At 50.6% G+C, this 24,189-nt stretch overlaps 1 protein-coding gene and 1 long non-coding RNA gene across 4 annotated transcripts in view; both read left to right on the top strand.

Moving 5' to 3' along the window:
• The first annotated feature begins 62 nt into the window (after nucleotides 1–62).
• Nucleotides 63–5,131, top strand: LOC139604626 (uncharacterized). Its single transcript, XR_011684025.1, has 3 exons — nucleotides 63–189; nucleotides 3,919–4,115; nucleotides 5,055–5,131. It is a non-coding gene; the product is annotated as an uncharacterized lncRNA (long non-coding RNA).
• A 6,640-nt stretch (nucleotides 5,132–11,771) lies between these two features.
• Nucleotides 11,772–24,189, top strand: part of EXOC6B (exocyst complex component 6B) — a 312,471-nt gene continuing 300,053 nt past the window's right edge. For all 3 annotated transcript variants that reach the window (XR_011684023.1, XM_071455767.1, XM_071455766.1), the window contains exon 1: nucleotides 11,772–11,989. Coding sequence is in view for 2 of the 3 variants with exons in the window: in XM_071455767.1 (XP_071311868.1) it covers nucleotides 11,877–11,989 (113 nt within the window). In the remaining variant the exon portion in view is untranslated. The remainder of the gene's footprint in view (nucleotides 11,990–24,189) is intronic.

Here is a 24,189-nt window from a genome sequence, read left to right as displayed (position 1 = left end):
GGGGGTGCGGCTTCTGTGAGGGCGCGGCGGGGCGGGACCGGGACCGGGACCGGGACCGGGACCGGGACCGGGAAAGGGAAAGGGAACGGGACCGGGAAAAGGAACAGGAACGGGACCGGGAATGAGCCCGGCACCAAGAACAGCCTCGGGACCGGGATCAGAACCAGCAACCAGCGCGAACAGGAGCAGGTCTGGTAGTGTGGCTGCGTTCCTGGAGCGCCGGGCTTTTCCTGCCCACAGTGCGGCCGCCCCTGGCCTTTCCCCCGTTACGTTTTTTCAGTGCACTTTTCAGCGTATTTTTCAAATATTTTTAAATCAAATTTTTAATCTTTAAAAAAAACTTTTAAAAATATATTTTTAAAGTATATTTTTAATTTTTTTCCCCGCGGATGTAAATTCCCTTTTATTGTGCCTGCCCAGCCTTGTCACTTGCTACTCCTGCAGGGCACCAAAGCCTTCCCTCCCCTTTTCCCTCTGCAATCCCGATTTTTGGCACCCAGCACTAATACTTTACTAGGGAGTAAAAGCCCTCTCTGATCACAAAAAGCCCTAAAATCCTTTTAAAAAAATAAATATCCCTGTGCATGAAGGTGCAGATGGCTTTCAGGGGGGGTTTTTCCAAGGAATACCTGGTCTGTATGGAATATAACCAAGGAATACCTGGTCTGTATGGAAAGGACTGGCAGCAGAGCTTGCATTCCCAGCTGTTCAATGCCAGCCCAGATGGTTCCAGGCAGGTAATGGAGTGGGATTTCACTCAATTAAGCAGCCACAGACTGGGCTGGAACCTTCCAGCACTCTAATAAAGCATTAAAAATTCATGGCATGGCAAAAACCCAAGAGCACTATTTGTTTTGCTAAAGCAAATCTTACACATTCGGCGAAATTAAGATCATCAGCAAAAAAAAAAAAAAAAAAAGACAGCAAATGTGTATTTTTTTCACAAGTAGCTTCTTGATGGCAGAACTTGCTTCAGTCACTGCCAGTTCCCCCCTTCCCACTTTGGCAGCCCCAGTCTCCTGCATCCATCAGGATTGCTGCCCTGCTTCCCAGCCTGGCAGCCACACGGGCTTGGAAAAGGGCAGCGTTTGCTGGCCTGCCCCTTCCAGCAGCCCAGCTCTGCAGCAGGACAGTCCTGATCCCTGCAGGTGTTCCAGAGGACTTGGAATTGCCTTTGGAAGGTGTTCCTGCCCACGGTGGGAGTTTGGAATGGGATGGGCTTTAAGGTGGCTCCCAACCCAAACCATTCTGTGGTTTAGGAAGGATTTTATTTTTAGCTGCTGAAAGTTGCTCCTGCTGAGTTAAATTTTTTAAAATTTAAAAATCAGTGGGAGGGAACTTGTGACCAAACGAGCCCAGAACTGGAACTGGAGACCTGAGAAACGATCATGGAATCCCAGAATAGTTTGGGTCGGAAGGGATCTTGAAGATCATCTCATCCCAGGGCAGGGACACCTCCCGCTATCCCAGGTGGCTCCAAGCTCAGTCCAGCCTGGCCTGGGGCGGTCCCAGGCATCCAGGGCAGCCCCAGCTGCTCTGGGAATCGCATTCCAGCCCCTCCCGGGAAAGATGAGTGTCCACAATTCCCGAGGCTGCTCTGGGAATCGCATTCCAGCCCCTCCCGGGGAAGATGAGTGTCCACAATTCCCGAGGCTGCTCTGGGAATCGCATTCCAGCCCCTCCCGGGAAAGATGAGTGTCCACAATTCCCGAGGCTGCTCTGCATCGCTCCCAGCCGGCGCTGGGGGGACTCATTGCGCTCCGAGCCCCGGGAGGGATTTGCGGTGGCTGCCCCGCTCTGGTGTGACAGGGACACGTCCCTCGGAGCCCTCTGGCGCTGGGAACGCGGGCAGGCGGCTCTCGGCCTGGATCCGGCCAGGGAACAGTAGGAAATCCACAGAACTCTTCCATCCGTGCTCAGCTCCTGCTCTTCCCTTGGTGGCAGGGAATCACAGAACCCACAGGGCTGGGAAGGATCTCTGGCATCAGTGAGTCCAACCATCCCAGCACTGCCAGGGCCACCAGTGCCCCATGTCCCAACGGCCACAGCCACAGGGCTGTGAAATCCCTGCAGGGATGGGGACTCCAGCCCTGCCCTGGGAAACTTGGACAGGTTTGGTTGTGTCAGTGGCACCGAAAATCCAGAGGGATCTGAGGGGATTCCCTCAGGGGGAGCCCCTTCCAGAGGGAAAGCCCATCCCAGGGTTGTGGGGATGCTGTGGAGATGACACTGCCCTGTGCCACTGTCCTGCTGTGACACCACCCTGTGCCACTGCCCTGCTGTGACACTGCAGTCCTGTGACACTGCCCTGCTGTGGCACTGCAGTCCTGTGACACCGCCCTGTGCCACTGCCCTGCTGTGACACTGCCCTGTGCCACTGCCCTGCTGTGACACTGCCAGGGTTCCTTGGAGAGGGGCACAGGACTGGCACCGATGGCTTTCAGGAGCAGCCCTGGGGGTTTCTGTCCTGGCAGCCACCCCAGGGGGCCCTGGCTGCTGTCACCGCTGACGTGGCTCCCGAGGTGGCCCTGCCTATTGTCATTGTGGCTGTGGCTCTGCAGCAAGGCGGGGCTGGCAGTTGTCACCCTTGCTATGGCTCCCAAGGTGTCCCTGGCTGCTGTCACCATTGCTGTGGCTCCCAAGGTGTCCCTGGCTGTTGTCACCATGGCTGTGGCTCCCAAGGTGTCCCTGGCTGTTGTCACCATTGCTGTGGCTCCTGAGGTGTCCCTGTCACTTGTCCCCATGCCCGTGGCTCCTGAGGTGTCCCTGTCACTTGTCCCTGTGGCTGTGGCTCCTGAGGTGTCCCTGTCACTTGTCCCTGTGGCCATGGCTCCCGAGGTGTCCCTGTCACTTGTCCCATGGCCGTGGCTCCTGAGGTTGCCCTGTCCCTTGTCCCCGTGGCCATGGCTCCCGAGGTGTCCCTGTCACTTGTCCCATGGCCATGGCTCCCGAGGTGTCCCTGTTACTTGTCCCCATGGCCGTGGCTCCCAGTGCTGCAGGCAGGGCGGGTGTGGCCTCACTCCTGAGTGGCCCTAAGGCCACCCCAGCTGTGGGACCCCCTGGTGTCTGTCCCCAGCTCATTGTGTCACCTCCCGAGGACAGCCCGAGGACTCCGGCTGCATGCAGCTGGATTGTGGCAGGAAGGAGGGTGGGATGGGATAATGGGATGGGATAATGGGATAATGGGATAATGGGATGGGATAATGGGATGGGATGGGATGGGATCCATGGGATCCATGGGATGGGATGGGATGGGATGGGATCCATGGGATGAGATGGAATCCATGGGATGGGATGGGATGGGATGGGATAATGGGATAATGGGATAATGGGATAATGGGATAATGGGATAATGGGATGGGATGGGATGGGATGGGATAGGATGGGGTGGGATAATGGGATGGGATAATGGGATGGGATGGGATGGGATAATGGGATGATGGGATGGGATAATGGGATGGGATGGGATGGGATAATGGGATGATGGGATGGGATCCATGGGATGGGATGGGATGGCATGGGATCCATGGGATCCATGGGATGGGATCCATGGGATGGGATGGGATAATGGGATGGGATCCATGGGATGGGATGGAATGGGATGGGATGGGATGGGACAGGATAATGGGATGGGATAATGGGATGATGGCAATGCATGGCATGGCATGGGATGGCATGGCATGGCATGGCATGGGATGGCATGGGATGGGATGGCATGGGATGGCAATGCATGCAATGGCATGGGATGGGATGGGATGGCATGGCATGGCATGGGCTGAGAGGCACAGCAGGATCCCCACTCCTGCAGCTGTGAGGAGAAGAGGAGCCTGCAGGGAGGAAATTTCTCCCCGTTCTGGGATGGGAGGGGGGATTTCCCTCCTGCTCATAAATTGTGGCCCCTCCTTTGCCATCCTGCAGCCCCAGCACAGAATTCCCACGTGGAGCAGCCCTGGGTGGGATTCATCTCTTAGATCTTCAAATCCTGCCTTGATGGAGCTAAGCCCTTCTTGTGGGATTTGGGAGGACTTTAGAGACCCCAGCCAAAAGATCTTCACCCCAGATTTCCAGAGTTGGAATGAAAGCAGGAACTCAGATTTGAAAAATCCTTCACAAAGGTTGGTTTTAGTTAAGGTGTCAGGACATGGGTTGGACTCATTGGTCTTGAAGGTCTCTTCCAACCTCATCATTCTGTGAATTCTGCGAAGGTTGAAGCCAGAGCTCCAGGGCTGAAATCCAGCTTCAGTCTGCCCAAGATAATAATTTCCTGTAGCCAGATGAAAAGGTGGAATAAAATCCACAAGGAAACAGAAGTTGTCATTTGGAGCATCCAGCTATGTCCCAAACAGAGATTTGGGGAACACTACAAAAATATTAGGCTTAAAAATTGATTTCAGACCTTAAATGTAACACAGAGCAGGACTTCAACCACTGAGTGCTGTGGCTGGAAAATGTGGATTTATCCTGCAGAAATAGTTTGTGGAAGAGTGGAATATTTGGGATATTAGGCTTAAATATTTATTTCAGTTGTTAAATGTAGCACAGAGCAGGATTTTAAATACTGACTGCTGTGGCTGGAAAACATGGATTTATCCTGCAGAAATACCTAGTGGGGACTGGAATATTTGGAATATTAGGCTTAAAAATTGATTTCAGTTCTTAAATGTAACACAGAGCAGGACTTTAACCACTTAGTGCTGTGGCTGGAAAATGTGGATTTATCCTGCAGAAACACCTTGTGGAAGAGTGGAATATTTGGAAGTCTGGACTATTTTGTGGTTATGTGGGTGAATCCACGGGAGGCCAACAAAGCCCCGGCAGTCGGGGCCGGGGGTGGAATCCCTGGGAATGCCCCTCGGGAATTGCAGCCTGGCTGCTGCGGCTGGCACGGTGACACGGGGGGTGACACGGGGGGTGACACGGGGGGTGACACGGGGGGTGACACGGGGGGTGACAGCCGTGCCCTGCTCGGGGCTGGCAGCAGCAGCAGGAGCAGCCCTGGCCCTGCGGCTGCTCCATCCCAGATGTGCCCTTTCCCTTCCCTTCCTTTCTCCCAGCAAAGGGCAGCCGAGGCGCGGGATTCCCACAGCGCGGCAGTATCGCGTTCCAGGGCACCACCGGGTAAAGCACAGAGAGAGGGAGGGAGGCAGGGAGGGATGGAGGGAGGCAGGGATGGAGGGAGGCAGGGAGGGATGGATGGAAGGAGGGCGGGAGGGAGGGAGGGAGGGAGGGAGGGAGGGAGGGAGGGAGGGAGGGAGGGATGGAGGCAGGGAGGGAGGGAGGGATGGAGGCAGGGAGGGAGGGAGGGAGGGATGGAGGGATGGAGGGATGGAGGGAGGGAGGGAGGGATGGAGGGATGGATGGAGGCAGGGAGGGATGGATGGAGGGAGGGAGGGATGGATGGAGGGAGGGAGGGAGGGATGGAGGGAGGCAGGGAGGCAGGGAGGCAGGCAGGGAGGGATGGATGGAGGGAGGGAGGGAGGGAGGGATGGAGGAGCTGCGGGCGGCTCTGCGGGAGCAGGGATGTGTTTATTCCCTGGGATTGCCCGCAGGGTGCTGAAGGTCAGCCCTGTCAGGAAAATTCATCCACAAACACCAGAGGTTTATGTCCAAAAAGGAGACAGAGGAGTCCTTTGACTTTATTCCAATAAAGGCAGAGGCCATGGGGCATTCCCCTGGGATCTCTCCAATTTTTGGAGGAGTCAGCCTCCTTTTTATCCCAATTTCCCGGCCACATTTCCCTTCTCTTTTTCCCCATTGGCTGAGGTACTTGAGAGGTTCAGACTTCCCAGAACACCTGATACCAAAGATTCCCCTCTAATGTATAACCCTCCCTTTTCACTTTTAATTCTTACAGAATTTTTTTTCTTCCCCATTGTTTCTTTCATCTCTCAATGTGTAATTTCGTTTACCAGCAAACCCAAAGTTTATTTGTAAAAGCAAATATCTTTTCCCATTCATCAATCAGTGGAATCCTTCCCATTTCTTTTATCTCCCAGAGCTGGTTTTATCTCCCAGCAGCCCCACAGCTTGTTTGGAAGGACAAATCTGCCGTTCCTCTCAGCCCTGCAGAGGCAATCCAGGGAATTGCTGCTCCCCCAGAGCAAACAGGGAGAGGGAAAGGGCAGGAAAGTGTGAGGGGAGAAAAGGGAAATTATGAGGGGAGAAAATGGTGGGGAGTGTGAGGGGGGAAATGAAGGGAAAATGTGGGGTGAGGAAATGGTGGGAAAGTGTGAGGGGAGGAAATGAAGGGAGAGTGTGAGGGGAGAGGCGCTGAGGCAGCACCGGGACTGTCACTGTCACTGCACCTGGCATTGTGGGCTCTGCCTGCTCCTGTCCTTGCTGAGACAGAGACAATACAAAGCAACACGCTCCATTTTCAGAAGGCTTCCAGATGGTTTCATTCTAGCATGCTTGCTTTTTATACATTCTTACAAAGCTCTTAACTTTACTCATTGGTCGTGAGAGACAAACAAAGTGCTCATTGGAGCAGGCAGCTGCAGGTTTCTCTTATTTATCCTTCTTTCTTTCTTGGTTTCTGTGTCAGTGACCTTGGCAGGAAATTCTTTCAGGGGTAAATGTGGATCCTCTTATCAAACTCCTCCGTGGCTCCCAGAAGTGGCTGTAAAACCTCTTCCACACGCCCTGGGGAGGGAAACTGAGGCCTGAGCCTGCCCAGCCTGGCTGTGGGACCTGGGGGTTGGTAAGGGCAGCAGGGAGAGCAGGAGGAGCTGGGCATGGAGGGGAGAGCAGGAGGGCTCCAGCAGCTCCAGGCTCCAGCTCCACAGCCCAAAAGGAGGGCCCTGCCCAGGGACATCCCCTGAGTGTCCCTGCAGGAGGGGTTGTCCAGGTCTGGCCTTGTTTGAGCCTCTCTTCCCACTGTTAATTCCCGGATTTGTGGCTAAACCCGTGATCCCACTGGGAAATGTTTTCCTGAATGGCACTGGAGAGAGCAGATTGGAGCCTGGCTTGGCCTTGTGCCTGCCTGTCACTGCTGGATGGAGGGAGGACAGCACAGAACCACTGGAAAATGCAGCAGGGAGAAGGGGAAAAGGAAGGAGAAAAGCCAGGAGACTTTGCAGGAGTTTGACCAAACCACAGCACAAAATGAAACCCCCAAATAACCACAACAAGCAAGAGGTTGTGAAGTTAAAAACAAAATAAAAGTAAATAAATTCTGATGATTGTGTTGCTCCAGGGATTTGGGACAGCTGCTCCTGGCTTTGGGAAGTCATGGACAGAGGCTGATTGTTGAACCAGAAAGGAACTTGCACACCAGGCTTGTCTGACCCATCACATTTATTTTTTAGGAAGTTTTGGCCCATTAGGGAAGTTCTGGAGGCCTGGCAAACACTGTGGGGTCAGTAATTAAATAGGGGAGATTTTAAAGCATTACCAGGCTGTTGTCAGCTCTATAAAACCCAATTATCTGGAGCTTCATTAGGAGGAAATTAAGGGAATATAAAAGGGATAATGGCAGCCAGAAGGGTTTAAGGCCAATGGAATCTGTCAGGCAAAGCCAATCTCATTTTTTAGGATTATGAGCCATCTTTGCTACACCCATGTTGGCCTTGCCTGATGATTTGATTAATAAATTCCAACAATACCCATTCAGCAGGGTTATGGCAGTGACTGGGGAGAAGAAATAAATAAATCAACTTCTTGTGGACAGGCTCTCAAACGGGACAAAGTTTGTGTGGCAGCAAATAATGAGGACAAATCCCAGGCAGACGCCAGCAATGAATATTCATGTGAAGGTGACAAATGCTACAGTCTGGGGACAAAGAGTGGGGTTTTTCTTATAGAATGGGACATTTTATCCCGGGCAGAGCTGGAGGTGGTGATGGGGAATCAGCTGGACGTGGTGCTGTGGCCACACAACCTCGGGGAGGAGCAGATGGATGGGGTTCCCCTTGGGTTTTGGGGACCATTTGATTTCTGTTCCTTGCTAAGCCCATCCTGGGCTCATCCTCAGCAGCAGCAGGGGTTGAGGGAGGGGATTCTGCCCCTCTGGCCTGCCCAGGTGAGACCCCACCTGCAGAGCTGCCCCAGCCCTGGGGAGAGCATGGAGCTGCTGAAACCAGGCCAGAGGAGGAACCAAAGATGTCTGGAGGGTTAGAACAAAACTGAACATGAGATCACCTCTGCTCTGGAGCCAGGCTGGGAAAGCTGGGGGTGCTCACCTGGAGAGGAAAAGGATCCAGGGAAAACTTTCTGCAGCCTTCCAGTGCTATAAAAAATAGAGCAACTTTTTATATGGGCAGATAGTGGTAGGACAGGGGAAATGGTTTTAAACTGAAAGAGGAGAGATTTAGATGGGATCTTGGCAAGGAATTCCTGGCTGGGAGGGTGGGCAGGGGCTGGGCTGGAATTCCCAGAGCAGCTGTGGCTGCCCCTGGATCCCTGGCAGTGCCCAAGGCCAGGCTGGACATTGGGGCTTGGAGCAGCCTGGGACAGTGGGAGGTGTCCCTGCCATGGCAGAGGGTGGGATGGGATGGGCTTTAAGGTCCTGTGGAGGCTCCAGAGGAGCTGTGGAGGCTCTGAAGAGCTCCCCTGGGAACAGCTCCCAGCCCAGCCCCAGATCAGGATCCACCCTGCGATTTTCACCCCCATTCCTCCCATTGCTGATGTCTCTCTTTGATTCCTGGTCCTAGGAAAGCTTCTGCAGATCCCCATGGTGACGCTGGTGGGGGACACATCTCCCTGGTCACATCCAAAGTGACACCGTGCTTGGGAAGCTGTGGGAAGAGTTGGTGAGCTCCATGTGGACTGAGGGAGCTGGAGCAGGAGTGTGGTGAGGAGCATGGAAGAGAGCTGGGCAGGGGCTGGAGAATCCCTGAGGGAGCCGGGCAGGGGCTGCAGAATCCCTGAGGGAGCTGGGCAGGGGCTGGAGAATCCCTGAGGGAGCCGGGCAGGGGCTGCAGAATCCCTGAGGGAGCTGGGCAGGGGCTGCAGAATCCCTGAGGGAGCCGGGCAGGGGCTGCAGAATCCCTGAGGGAGCCGGGCAGGGGCTGCAGAATCCCTGAGGGAGCTGGGCAGGGGCTGCAGAATCCCTGAGGGAGCTGGGCAGGGGCTGCAGAATCCCTGAGGGAGCCGGGCAGGGGCTGCAGAATCCCTGAGGGAGCCGGGCAGGGGCTGCAGAATCCCTGAGGGAGCTGGGCAGGGGCTGCAGAATCCCTGAGGGAGCCGGGCAGGGGCTGCAGAATCCCTGAGGGAGCCGGGCAGGGGCTCAGCCTGGAGCAAAGGAGGCTCAGGGGGCCCTTGTGGCTCTGCACAGCTCCTGCCAGGAGGGCACAGCCGGGGGGATTTGGGATCTTATCCCAGGGAACAGGGACAGGAGCAGAGGGAACGGCCTCAGGGGAGCTCAGGGTGGGCACTGGGGACATTCCTCATGGAAAGGGCAGGGCTGGAGTCCCCATTCCTGCGGGGATTTCACAGCCCTGTGCATGTGGCACCTGGGGACATGGTGAGTGAGTGGTGGCAGTGCTGGGCAATGGTTGGACTCTGTGATCTTAAAAGTCTTTTCCAGCTTTAATGACTCCAAGTTTCCACCAGGCTCTCCTTACTCTGCCTGTGTTGCTCCAGTCCTGGAGCCTCATTCTGGGGAGTTCTTTTATCCCCTTCTCATTTCACACAGTGACAATGGAAGTGTCCCTGCCCTTGGCAGGGAGGTTGGAACCAGATGATCTTTGGTCCCTTCGAACCCCACCCATTCCACAATTCCACATTATTTACATCAGCAGCGTTCCACCCTCACAAGCAGCACTGAGGGAGGCCCAGATGTGGAGAATTTTATTTCTATCTCAGAAGGTGAAACAACAAAAGCAAAGGCAGAGCCCTCGGTGGTGTCACAATCTGGGATTCCTGCTCCCATCCCACTGTGGCATTCCCGTGCAAGGACAGCACCTGATAAGGTGTGCTGGGAACGGGACATTCCAGTGCTGTTTTCCCAAAAAAACCGATAACAGGAACAACCAGCTGCTCCCAAAGGGAGCCACACCGGCAGCCAGGAGACCTCGGCACCCAGGGGTGTTCCTGCAGCATGTTCTGCACTGCTTTGGAGGAGGATCCGCTGTGCCCTTGGATCCCACAGCTCACGGGGGTGCACCCGGCAGGGGCTGGGACGGGCAGGAGGCAGCTCAGAGGCGGCTCGGTGTCTGCAGGAGCTCCTTCTGCCGGGGAGATGTGTGCGAGCGTCCTTCGAACAGTCCCGGGGGCAGAGGATGCCGAGGAGCGGCTTCGAGATGGGGCTTAATGACTCCAGGGACTTCGGGCAGCGGCTTTGTCACAGAGCCCGGACAGACTCCTGACACAGACAAATGGGAGCTCCTGAAATTTGGGGTTAATTTCAACCAACAGGTTTGTCACAGAGTGGGGACAGACTCCTGAAAAATACAAATGGGACTTCCTGAGCTTTGGGGTTAATTTCACCCTGACTCCTGAAACTCCAGACAAGTGGGAGCTCCTGAAATTTGGGGTTAATTTCAACCAACAGGTTTGTCACAGAGCACGGGCACCCTGACTCCTGACACCGACAAGGGGGAGCTCCTGAAATTTGGGGTTAATTTCACCCTGGTTCCTGACACCGACAAATGGGAGCTCCTGAGCTTTGGGGCCAATTTCAAGCTGCTTTAGAGTTAATTTCAAGGGTTTGTCACAGATCCCGGGCACCCCAACTCCTGAAACAGATGGGGCTGCACTCCAGAACGGGAGTTCCCAAACTTTGGGGTGAAATGCCGGGTTCAAGGGGGAATGGGGAGCAGGCAGCTGGGGAAAGCTGCACCTTCCTTGGCAATGGGGAATGGAAGGGGCAGCACATGGCTGGAGTTTGGGATAAAATGGAGGCTTCGCCCTCTGAAACCTTGAGAGAGAAAACCCAGCAGGCTGTGCCTGGTGAACTCTCCCTTTATCTGAATAAAGCTGCAAGACTCCTCTGCCTCCTTTAGGGACACTGGTTTTTCCCAGTGGGATTTTCCACACATGTTGGGACCGCAGTCATCTTTTCTTCGCTTATGGGGCTAAGGGACAGCATGGGGCAGGAGGAGCAGGGCCTGCCTCTGCTCGGGGCAGGGACACAGGTTCTGTCCTGCTGGGATGTCACAACAGTGTCACTGCCGTGGGGCTGTGTCCTCTCACAGGGAGGACATGAGGACAGTGCCATGGGGCTGTGTCCCCTAAGGAGGTGTCCAAGCCATGGGGCATAACACAAGGCAGTGTCATGGGGCTGTTCCTTTCCTGGGGACAACAGGGGGACTGTGCCATGGGGCTGTGTCATTCACAGAGGTGTCCAAGCCATGGGGCCATGTCCCCTCATGGGGAGGACGCTGGGACAGTGCTGTGGGGCTCTGTCCTCTCCTAGGTACCACACGGGGACAGTGCCATGGGGCTGTGTCCTTTCCTGGGCACAATAGGGGGACAGTGCCATGAGCCTGTATCATTCACAGAGGTGTCCAAGCCATGGGGCTGTGTCCCCTCACGGGGAGGACACGGGGACAGTGCCATGGGGCTGTGTCCTCTCCTGAGTACAGCACGGGGACTGCCATAGGGCTCTCATTCAGGGGGCTGTGTCCCCTTGATGGGTACGACACCCTCCCCACCCAATCTTCCCCCAGTCCCGGGGCCGCGCTGCTCCGTCCGTCCCTCCTGGGCGGAGCGGCCGCGCAGGCCCGGCCCCCTCCCGCACTACATCTCCCATGGTGCCTCGCGGCCCAGCCCCGCTCCCGGACTACATCTCCCGTGGTTCCTCGCGCGGCGCGGCCCCTCCCGCACTACATGTCCCGTGGTGCCCCGCGCGGGTGGCGGAGCGGGGCCGAGCAGCCCCGGCGGTGCCGCTGCCGGCCGGGCCGGGCCGGGCGGGGCCGCGCAGGTGGAGCGGCCCCATGGAGCGGCCGAAGATGGCGGAGCTGGAGAGCCTGGAGACGGCGGCGGAGCACGAGCGGATCCTGCGCGAGATCGAGAGCACCGACACGGCCTGCATCGGCCCCACGCTCAGGTGCGGGACCGCGGGGGCTGCGCGCATCCTGTGCCGCTCGGGGGGATGCGGGGGGCGCTCCCGGCGGGGCTCTGCGGGGTTACCGGGGCAGCGCCGCCCGTGCCCTTTGCCAGCCGGTGTCACCCCCGGGCTGCTCCTTTGTTCTCCCTGCCCCCCGGGACAGCCCCGCTCCCTCGGCGGGGTTCGCCCCTTCCCCGCTCCGTCACGTCCTTCCCGTCCCTCCGGGGCCGCCGTTCCCGGGGCTTCGCTTTGGGCAGCGCGGCTCTGGCCCCGGTACCCGGCGTGATGTTAGTGGTAACCTGCGTCTGATGAGGAATCGCCCGATTTCCTAAAAAATGGCATTATTTTAGATCAGTTATCCACATCCGAGCCCTGTTGTGGCTTGCTGGACCAAGTCACATCGCTACCCTGAGATAATTCCCCCATCCTTGTAATTCCCCCGTCCTTGTAAATCCCCCATCCTTGTAATTCCCCCGTCGTTCCCCGCCCTGGAAGTGCTGCAGAAGTTCTCCCAAGGACTTTGAGTCCCCCCAAGGCGTTTGCCGAGGCAGGTGTGTGTGTGATACCCGAATGGATGGGGATTATTTGTGATACCCGAACATTGGATGGGGGCAATTCCAGCTCCTCCCGATCACCGGGAACATCACGGAAACCCTGAGAAATAACCGGGGTTAAACCGCGAACAGATAACGCCGTTCGTTATCTCCGAGGCCAGCCCGGTGCCTCCGGGAGGGGAATTTGGGGTTTGGGCTGCTCTGCATCAGCCCCGGCTGGGCAGGGCTGGCTGCGCTCAGGGCTGGAGCCTCCCCTGGATTTATTTCCCTGCTCCAATTTCCCGGCTGGAACCCCTGGAGCAGCTCCTGGCTCCTGCCCAGCCGAGGCTCGGAGCTCTGGGATTTGCGGCGATGCTGCGGCGCTGGCACCGGGCTGGGCACGGAAACTTTGGGATTTATGGAGCAGCAGAGCCCTGGGTGTGCTCCAGCATTGCCCATCCCCTCGTTTATTGGGAATTCTTGCACTTTTCTTTCCTGGACTTCTCCCATGAAGCTTCTCAAGGCAAACCGAGCAGTGGAAATGGGATTTATTATTCTGCAAAACCTGGTTTGGATGGGTGGGAGCTGCCGGGGTGAGGAGTGTGGGTGTTTTTATTTCCATTTTAGAGGACAAAAAGTGCAGCTGATCTCGTCTCTTGATATTATAGTTAGGTGAGGAGCTGGGTTTGATGTGGAGTTTTGCATTTCCACAGGAGAAACACAGAACTCACTTAACTCTGTGAAATATCCGGGCTGGGAGGGGTTTGGGTTTTATTCATTCACTGCTGGATGTGGGGACATTTAATTACAATTAATGATCAGCAAGGATGGCAGAGTTAAACTGGCCCGGCTCAGAGTGAACGCCCGCGGCAGGAAAGGAGGATGGTGGAAACTTTATTTTTATTTTTTTTTATATAAAAGGTGACTCATTTCTTGTGGGCATCATGGAATAATTGTGTGTCCAGGAGCCAGGCTGGCTTCTCTTCCAGGAACTCCCAGGGCTCAGCTCAGGGCCAGGCTGGAGTGCTGGGGCTTGGGTTGGCAGAACTGGGCTTTTATTGATTCCTTTGGTTTGCAGAATTGGGCTTTTATTGATTCCTTGGGTTGGCAGAACTGGGCTTTTATTGGTGCAGAATTGGGTTTTTATTGATTCCTTGGGTTGGCAGAACTGGGCTTTTATTGGTTCCTTGGGTTTGCAGAACTGGGCTTTTATTGGTTCCTTGGGTTTGCAGAACTGGGCTTTTATTGATTCCTTTGGTTTGCAGAACTGGGCTTTTATTGGTGCAGAATTGGGCTTTTATTGATTCCTTGGGTCTGCAGAATTGGGCTTTTATTGGTGCAGAATTGGGTTTTTATGGGTTCCTTTGGTTTGCAGAATTGGGCTTTTATGGGTTCCTTTGGTTTCCAGAATTGGGCTTTTATGGGTTCCTTTGGTTTCCAGAATTGGGCTTTTATTGGTTCCTTTGGTTTGCAGAATTGGGTTTTTATTGGTGCAGAACTGGGCTTTTACTGGGTTTTTTGGTTTCCAGAATTGGGTTTTTATCAGTTCCTTTGGTTTGCAGAATTTGGTTTTTATCAGTTCCTGTCGCCCTTGGTTTGCAGAATTGTGCTTTTTTTGGTTCAGAATTGGGTTTTTAATGGTTCCTGATCCCTTTGGTTTGTAGAATTAGACTTTTGATGGTCCAGAATTGGACTTTTATTGGTTCCTTTGGTTTGCAGAATTGGGCTTTTACTGGTGCAGAATTGGGTTTTTATGAGTTCCTGACCCCTTGGGTTTGCAGAGTTGGTATTTTATAGGTGCACAATTGGGTTTTTATGGGTTCCTGACCCCTTTGCTGTGCAGAATTGGGCTTTTATCAGTTCCTGACCCCTTTGGTTTGCAGAGTTGGCATTTCATAGGTGCAGAATTGGGTTTTTATGGGTTCCTTTGGTTTGCAGAATTGGGTTTTTATGGGTTCCTTTGGTTTGCAGAATTGGGTTTTTATGGGTTCCTTTGGTTTGCAGAATTGGGTTTTTATCAGTTCCTTTAGGTTTCTAGAATTGGACTTTGATTCTTTTGGTTTGCAGAATTTGGTTTTTATCAGTTCCTGTCGCCCTTGGTTTGCAGAATTGTGCTTTTTTTGGTTCAGAATTGGGTTTTTATTGGTTCCTGATCCCTTTGGTTTGTAGAAGTAGACTTTTGATGATGCAGAATTGGACTTTTATTGGTTCCTTTGGTTTGCAGAATTGGGCTTTTACTGGCGCAGAATTGGGTTTTTATGAGTTCCTGACCCCTTTGGTTTGCAGATTTGGCCTTTTATAGGTGCAGAAATGGGTTTTTATGGGTTCCTTTGATTTGCAGAATTGGGTTTTTATTGGTTCCTTTGGTTTCCAGAATTGGGCTTTTATTGGTGCAGAACTGGGCTTTTACTGGGTTTTTTGGTTTCCTGAATTTGGTTTTTATCAGTTCCTGTCGCCCTTGGTTTGCAGAATTGTGCTTTTTTGGTTCAGAATTGGGTTTTTATGGGTTCCTGATCCCTTTGGTTTGTAGAATTAGACTTTTGATGATGCAGAATTGGACTTTTATTGGTTCCTTTGGTTTGCAGAATTGGGCTTTTATTGGTTCCTTTGGTTTGTAGAATTGGGCTTTTATTGGTGCAGAATCAGGCTTTTATGGGTTCCTGACCCCTTTGGTTTGCAGATTTGGCCTTTTATAGGTGCAGAATTGGGTTTTTATGGGTTCCTTTGGTTTGCAGAATTGTGCTTTTATTGGTGCAGAACTGGGCTTTTACTGGGTTTTTTGGTTTCCTGAATTTGGTTTTTATCAGTTCCTGCTGCCCTTGGTTTGCAGAATTGGGCTTTTTCTGGTGCAGAATTGGGCTTTTATGAGTTCCTGACCCCTTGGGTTTGCAGAGTTGGTATTTAATAGGTGCATAATTGGGTTTTTATGGGTTCCTGACCCCTTTGCTGTGCAGAATTGGGCTTTTATCAGTTCCTGACCCCTTTGGTTTGCAGAGTTGGCATTTCATAGGTGCAGAATTGGGTTTTTATGAGTTCCTTTGGTTTCCAGAATTGGGTTTTTATGGGTTCCTTTGGTTTGCAGAATTGGGTTTTTATCAGTTCCTTTAGGTTTCTAGAATTGGACTTTGATTCTTTTGGTTTGCAGAATTTGGTTTTTATCAGTTCCTGTCGCCCATGGTTTGCAGAATTGTGCTTTTTTTGGTTCAGAATTGGGTTTTTATTGGTTCCTGATCCCTTTGGTTTGTAGAATTAGACTTTTGATGGTGCAGAATTGGACTTTTATTGGTTCCTTTGGTTTGCAGAACTGGGCTTTTATTGATTCCTTGGGTCTGCAGAATTGGACTTTTATTGGTGCAGAATTGGGTTTTTATGGGTTCCTGACCCCTTTGCTGGCAGATTTGGCATTTCACAGGTGCACAATTGGGTTTCCATGGGTTCCTGACCCCTTTGCTGGCAGATTTGGCATTTCACAGGTGCACAATTGGGTTTTTATGGGTTCCTGACCCCTTTGCTGGCAGATTTGGCATTTCATAGGTGCACAATTGGGTTTCCATGGGTTCCTGACCCCTTTGCTGGCAGATTTGGCATTTCATAGGTGCACAATTGGGTTTCCATGGGTTCCTGACCCCTTTGCTGGCAGATTTGGCATTTCACAGGTGCACAATTGGGTTTTTATGGGTTCCTGACCCCTTTGGTTTGCAGATTTGGCATTTCACAGGTGCACAATTGGGTTTTTATGGGTTCCTGACCCCTTTGCTGTGCAGATTTGGCATTTCACAGGTGCACAATTGGGTTTTTATGGGTTCCTAACCCCTTTGCTGGCAGATTTGGCATTTCACAGGTGCACAATTGGGTTTTTATGGGTTCCTGACCCCTTTGCTGTGCACAATTGGGTTTTTATGGGTTCCTGACCCCTTTGCTGTGCAGAGTTGGCATTTCACAGGTGCACAATTGGGTTTCCATGGGTTCCTGGCTCCTCAGGGACATTCCCAGGGCTCAGATGGCAGCTGAGGGTCCCAGCCTTGGTCCCTGTGGGTGGGTGGGCTCCAGCCCAGCCCAGCAGGGTTGGCACATGCCAGGGGCACAAATTCCTGCCAGGAGGGGCCTCCTTGGGGTCCCTCCCAGCGCTGCTGCAGCTGGGGGGAGCAGCCTGGGATGGGAACTGGGGACCCTGATGGGGCACTGGGATCATCCTGATGGGGGAACTGGGGATCCCTGATGGGGGAATTGAGACCCTGATGGGGGAATTGAGACCCCGATGGGGCACTGGGACTCTGATGGGCACTGGGGACCCCACTGGGGGAATTGGGGATCCCTGATGGGGGAATTGAGACCCTGATGGGGGCACTGGGATCATCCTGATGGGCACTGGGGACACTGCTGGGGGAATTGGGGATCACAGATGGGGGAATTGAGACCCTGATGGGGCACTGGGATCCTGATGGGGGAATTGGGATCTTGATGGGGGCACTGGGGACCCCAATGAGAGGGACTGGGGATCCTGCTGGGGGCACTGGGATCCCGATGGGGGAATTGGGGATCACAGATGGGGGCACTGGGGAGCCCAATGAGGGGCACTGGGATCATCCTGATGGGCACTGGGGACCCCACTGGGGGAATTGGGGATCACAGATGGGGGAATTGAGACCCTGATGGGGGAATTTGGACCCTGATGGGGGAATTGGGATCTTGATGGGGGCACTGGGATCATAGATAGTGGCACTGGGGACCCCACTGGTGGCACTGAGGACCCCAATGAGGGGCACTGGGATCCTGCTGGGGGCACTGGGGATCCCATTGAGGGAACTGGGGCCTCATTGGGGGCACTGGGGATCCCAGTGGGGGAATTGGGACCCCATTGGTGGCACTGGGGACCCCAATGAGGGGCACTGGGGATCCCATTGAGGGAAATGGGGCCTCATGGTGGCACTGGGATCCCATTGAGGGAACTGGGGATCCCATTGAGGGCACTGGGGCCTCATGGTGGCACTGGGGACCCCGGTGGCAGCGCAGCCCAGGGCTCTGTGCCCTGCCAGGGCTCGGTGGCATTTGAAGGACCCTGGGCTCAGCATCCTGGGGTGCTCTGGGATCCCGTCCAGGCTGTTCTCCCTGCCCTCCAGCCTCTCCTAATTACACCCACGGCTGCTAATTGCATCTCCTGCTCTCTCTGCTCACACCTGAATTCACAGAGGGATTTTGGGTCCTCTCTTGGTCTGGGTTTGGGAGATTCCTTTAATTCTGCAGGGTCAGAAATCCTTTTAGGGAAGAGAGGCTGTAACTTAAAACCAGCTCTTGGCTGACTGTGATAGCCAAGAGCTCTCATTTCTATTGTGTTTAATTGAAGTTTTTTCATTCTGTCCTCTTGAGCTGGGGTTTGTATTTAGAGATCTATTTTATATAAAAAAATATATATTTCTATAGAAAAATATATATTTCTATATAAAATTATATATTTCTATATAAAATATATATTTATATATAAAATATATATTTCTATATAAAAATATATAGTTCTATATAGATCTATTTGAAAATATTTTTAGTATTATGTATTACAAAATGAAAACGTTTGAAGAACTTTCTCTAACCTAAAACCAGCTCTTGGCTGTGATACCCCAGTGCTGTCACTTTTGTTGTGTTTTATTGAAGTTTTTTTCTTTCTGTCCCCTTGAGCTGGGTTTTGTATTTAGAGATTTATTTTATATATATATTTTGATGTATTTTATATATTTTTATATATTTATATATAAAATATCTATTTTTATATATTGATATATTTGAAAATATTTTAGTATTATGTATTACAAAAAATGTTGGTAATAAAAACGTTTGAAGAACTTTCTCTAACTTCAAACCAGCTCTTGGCTGTGATACCCTGGTGCTCTCATTTTTATTGTGTTTAATTGAAGTTTGTTGCTCTTTCTGTCCCCTTGAGCTGGGGTTTGTATTTAGATATATATTTATACATTATATATATATTTATATATATTTAAAATATTTTTAGTATTATGTGTTACAAAAATATTTGTAATAAAAATGTTTGAAGAATTTTCTAACTTCAAACCAGCTCTTGGCTGTGATACCCAAATATTCTCATTTTTATTGGTTTAATTGAAGTTTGTTGCTCTTTCTGTCCCCTTGAGCTGGATTTTGTGTGTATATATATATATATATATAAATACTTTATATGCATTTTATATATAAAATGATATATTTTATATATTTCTATGTACTTATATAAATATATACCAATATTTTTATATATAAAAATAGATATATTTTTATAGATCTTTATATATATTGATATATTGAACAATATATTTAGTATTAAATATATAAAAATAGATATATTTTTATAGATCTTTGTATATATTGATATATTGAACAATATATTTAGTATTAAATATTACAAAAAATGTTTGTAAGAAAAGTGTTTGAAAAGCTTTTAAAGGAAGAGAAACTTTTTGACTTCAAACCAGCTCTTGGCTGACTGTGATACCCCAGTGCTCTCATTTTTCTTGTGTTTAATTGAAGTTTGTTGCTCTTTCTGTCCCCTTGAGCTGGGTCTGTATTTATTTTTGTGTTCTATGTTACAAAACCTGTTTGTATTATTTTTAATCAGCACTGGCCTGTGTCGTTCTAGAGATGGGTGACAGTGGGGGTTTCCTTAGGGCCCCCCATAAAATGGGGTAAAACCTCCCCCATTTCCCTGCAATACTGAGGCCTAGCCCTGTGATATCTGAATTTAAAAGCGTTTTAGAGCAGTTTCAGTAATTTAAAAGCAGTTTAAATGATTTAAATCAGTTTTTATTCCCCCCGGGGATGTTTTGCTGTCCTTGCTCCTCTGCAGTGTCCTTGTACACCTGGTGTCACCTCCTGGCTCCAGCCCAGCCTGGATTAAGTCACTTTTTAATCCTCTCTGCTTCATCATCTTGAGCTCTGCAAGCCCTGGGCAGCTCCTGTGGGATTTTTCAGCATCCTTTGATAAATTCCAAGGCTTTTTAATCAGCATTTGATGAGTTAAAGCAGCCCTGGGAGCCACCCAGGTGTGCTCACCGCAGTTTTGTGTCTTTTCTGTGCTTTAAAATCCCACAGGCTGCAAAGCCCTCCTGCCTTTCCCTGGGAGCTGCTTTTGGAGCAGGAATTGCCCCAGGCCCAGCAGGAATTGCCCCAGGCCCAGCAGGAATTGCCTCAGGCCCAGCAGGAATTGCCCCAGGCCCAGCAGGAATTGCCCCAGGCCCAGCAGGAATTGCCCCAGGCCCAGCAGGAATTGCCTCAGCCCCAGCAGGAATTGCCTCAATCCCAGCAGGAATTGCCCCAGGCCCAGCAGGTATTGCCCCAGTCCCAGCAGGAATTGCCCCAGCAGGAATTGCCTCAGGCCCAGCAGGAATTGCCTCAGGCCCAGCAGGAATTGCCTCAGGCCCAGCCCCAGCAGGAATTGCCTCAGCCCCAGCAGGAATTGCCCCAGGCCCAGCAGGAATTGCCCCAGCCCCAGCAGGAATTGCCCCAGCCCCAGCAGGAATTGTCCCTTTTCGGTGCTTTCATGGCCCTGGCAGCTCAGGTGTGGCTCCTGTCTCTGTCCCTGTGGTGCCAGGGGCTGGGAGGGCTCAGTGTTTATTCCCAGGTGATTTTTGGGATTCCTTGCTTGATTCCCTGCCTTTTTTTTCTTTTTCTTTTTTTTTTTTGTCCTCTTCAAATGATTTCCAGGTGATTCTTGTTATTCCCTGTCTTTTTTGTGCCCTGGCAATGATTCCCAGGTGATTCTTGTAATTAATTCCCTGCCAGATTCTGTGACTTTGGTGTCCTCTGGAAACAATTTCCAGCTGATTCTTGTAACTCCCTGCCTGATTTGTGACTTTTGTGCCCCTGGCAATGATTTCCAGGTGATTCTTGTTATTCTCTGCCTTTTTTTTGTCCTCTTTAAATGTTTTCCAGGTGATTCTTGTTAGTCCTTGCCTGATTCTGTGAATTTTTGGCCTCTGGAAACAATTTCCAGGTGATTCTTGTTATTCCCTGCCTTTATTTTTGTCCTCTTTAAATGTTTTCCAGGTGATTCTTGTTAGTCCTTGCCTGATTCTGTGAATTTTTGGCCTCTGGAAACAATTTCCAGGTGATTCTTGTTATTCCCTGCCTTTATTTTTGTCCTCTTTAAATGTTTTCCAGGTGGTTCTTGTTATTCCCTGCCTGATTTCCTGCCTTTTGTCTCCCCTGGCAATGATTTCAGGCAATTCTTGCTATTCCTTGCTTGATTCTGTAGCTTTTTTTGTAATCTTCAAATGATATCCAGGTGATTCTTGCTATTCCTTGCTTGATTCCATGACTTTTGTGTCCTCTGGAAATTATTTCCAGGTAATTCTTGTAATTCCCTGCCTTTTGTGTCCTCTGGCAATGATTTCCAGGTGATTCTTGTTATTCCTTGCTTGAGTCTGTGGCCTTTTTTGTTCTCTTCCAACGATTTCCAGGTGATTCTTGTAATTCCCTGCCTTTTTTTTGTCCTCTTTAAATGACATCCAGGTGATTCTTGTTATTCCCTGACTGATTCTGTGACTTTTTTGTCCACTTTAAACAATTTCCAGGTGATCCTTGTAATTCCTTGCTTGATTCTTTGGCCTTTTTTGTTGTCTTCAAATTATTTCCAGGTGATTCTTGTAATTCCTAATTCCCTGTCTGATTCCCTGTCTTTTTTTTTTTCCTCTTCCAACGATTTCCAGGTGATTCTTGTAATTCCCTACTTGATTCTGTGACTTTTTTGTCCTCTGGCAAGGATTTCCTGGTCATTCTTGTTATTCCCTGCCTTTTTTCCCCCTCTTCAAATGATTTCTAGGTGATTCTTATAATTCCCTGCCTTTTGTGTCCCCTGGCAATGATTTCAGGTGATTCTTGTTATTCCTTGCTTGAGTCTATGACCTTTTTTCCTCTTCAAATGATTTCCAGGTGATTCTTGTAATTCCCTGCCTGATTCTGTGACTTTTGTGTCCCCTGGCAATGATTTCCTGGTCATTCTTGTTATTCCCTGCCTTTATTGTCCACTTTAAACAATTTCCAGGTGATTTTTGTAATTCCTTGCTTGATTCTTTGGCTTTTTTTGTCCACTTTAAACAATTTCCAGGTGATTTCTGTAATTCCATGCCTTTTGTGTCCCCTGGCAATGATTTCTGGTGATTCTTGTTATTCCTTGCTTGATTCTATGACTTTTTTTTTCCTCTTAAAACGATTTCCTGCTAATTCTTTTATTCCCTGTCTTTTTTGTCCTCTTTAAACAATATCCAGGTGATTCTTATTTCCTGCCCTTTTTGTCCTCTTTAAATGACATCCAGGTGATTTCTGTAGTTCCCTGCCTGATTCCCTGGCTTTTTTTTTTTTTTTTTTTTTGGTCCTCTTCAAATTATTTCCAGGTGATTTGGTGATTTTTGTAATTCCCTAACTGATTCTGTGACTTTTTTGTCCACTTTAAACAATTTCCAGGTGATCCTTGTAATTCCTTGCTTGATTCTTTGGCCTTTTTTGTTGTCTTCAAATTATTTCCAAGTGATTCTTGTAATTCCTAATTCCCTGTCTGATTCCCTGTCTTTTTTTTTTTTTTTTTTGTCCTCTTCAATTGATTTCCAGGTGATTCTTGTAATTCCCTGCCTGATTCTGTGACTTTTGTGTCCCCTGGCAATGATTTCCTGGTAATTCTTGTTATTCCCTGCTTTTATTGTCCACTTTAAACAATTTCCAGGTGATTTTTGTAATTCCTTGCTTGATTCTTTGGCTTTTTTTGTCCACTTTAAACAATTTCCAGGTGGTTTCTGTAATTCCCTGGCTTTTTTTGTCCCCTGGCAATGATTTCCAGGTGCTTCTTGTACTTGCCTGCCCGATTCTGTGGTTTTTGTGTCCTGCCAGCAGCTCCTCCCCGGGTTTTGCTCCCTCCCAGGTGTGTGTTTGCTTTCCAGGCTGTTCCCTGGGGCTCTGTACCCATCCTGTTTGGTGCTCCCTGCAGGAGAAGCAGGAATGCTGTACCTGGGGTGGGAATGGATCAGCCAGGCTGGGACTTCAGCCAGCATCATGGAGATGTGAGGCTGTGGAACAGAAAACGGGAATTTTCAGGGATCAGAGCAGTGAAAGGAGGCTCAGTGAGGTCGTGGGCAGCTCCTGGGTGGATTAAGGCAGGGCTGGAGTTAAGCTGAGCTCCCTAATTCCTGGCTCAGCTCCTGCAGGGCAGTGCCTGCCCTGGGTGTTTTCCATCACCATTCCCTGCTTGGCACCTCCCTGTGCCCAGCTGGGACACAGAAGCTCCAGCTCCAATTTTTTTGGGTATTTTTTAGGATTATGTGTATATATTTATTTAGGATTATGTTAGGATTATGTTAGATATTTATTATTTTTAGGATTATGTGTGTTATATTTTATTAGGGTTTTGTGTCTGGGATGTTTGACAGATCAGGGAATCCTGGAGTGCTTTGGGTGGGAAGGGACCTTAAGGATGATCCTGATCCTCCACTTTTCACTGTGCCAGTGTCCAGCCTGGCCTGGGCACTGCCAGGGATCAGGGGCAGCTCCAGCTGCTCTGGGAATTCCAGCCCAGCCCCTCCCAGCCTGGAATTCTTTGCTCCTGAGCTGGGGCTGATGCTGTGGGCAGGGAATGTTCTCTGGGTTATTTTCTGCTGTATTTTCCAATGGAGCTGGGTTGGAATTGTGCCAGTTCTGGTCCTGTGGCATCCAGGGTTCCTGAGCTGAACTTGGGAAACAGCACAGGAACTCCTGTGGCATCCAGGATTGTGGAGCTGAATTTGGGAAAATGAGCACAGAAACTGCTGTGGCATCCTGGGTTCCTGAGCTGAACTTGGGAAACAGCACAGAAACTGCTGTGGCATCCAGGATTGTGGAGCTGGACTTGGGAAACTGAGCACAGAAACTGCTGTGGCATCCAGGATTGTGGAGCTGAACTCGGAAAACTGAGCACAGAAACTGCTGTGGCATCCAGGGTTCCTGAGCTGAACTTGGAAAACAGCACAGAAACTCCTGTGGCATCCAGGGTTGTGGAGCTGAATTTGGGAAACAGCACAGAAACTCCTGTGGCATCCAGGGTTGTGGAGCTGAATTTGGGAAACAGCACAGAAACTCCTGTGGCATCCTGGGTTCCTGAGCTGAACTTGGGAAAATGAGCACAGGAACTCCTGTGGCATCCAGGATTCTGGAGCTGGACTTGGGAAACAGCACAGAAACTCAGCTGAACAGTGTTGCCAAACCAGAGAAACTCCAAGGTGGATGTGGTGGATACAGCAGTGGTTTCTCAGTAATGTCAGGTGCTCTGCTTGCCATGCACAGTTTTGGATATTGCTCAGTTCCTCTCAACTATACAATAACCAACTTTTCCCACCTCACAGCATTGGTGGCCTTCAATTCCTCCTTATAAAGCACTTTGCACTTTAGCAAGGGACTTAAACACTTTGCTAAAGGTACTCAAAGGAGGAAAAGTACCAAAACAACCCTCAAAGAACTGTATTCAGTAGCTGAACACAACTGTCTACTCTGTGCCACCCAGATAGGACTCAAGCAAGTCCTGGGATTCTTCCTTATCCCCTCTGGGCTCCCAGCATCTCCTGAAATGGAAGCTGTTTTACAACTTTCTAAAAATCTTCGGAGTTTTGCTGTTTCCCACAGTTGTGCCCTTGGTACAGGGTG

This window comes from Agelaius tricolor, unplaced genomic scaffold, assembly GCF_023055355.1.
Source record: "Agelaius tricolor isolate 1412-34295 unplaced genomic scaffold, bAgeTri1.0.p SCAF_54, whole genome shotgun sequence".
In the NCBI taxonomy this organism is placed as follows: Eukaryota; Metazoa; Chordata; class Aves; order Passeriformes; family Icteridae; genus Agelaius; species Agelaius tricolor.
This window is presented reverse-complemented; position numbering and strand designations above follow the sequence as displayed.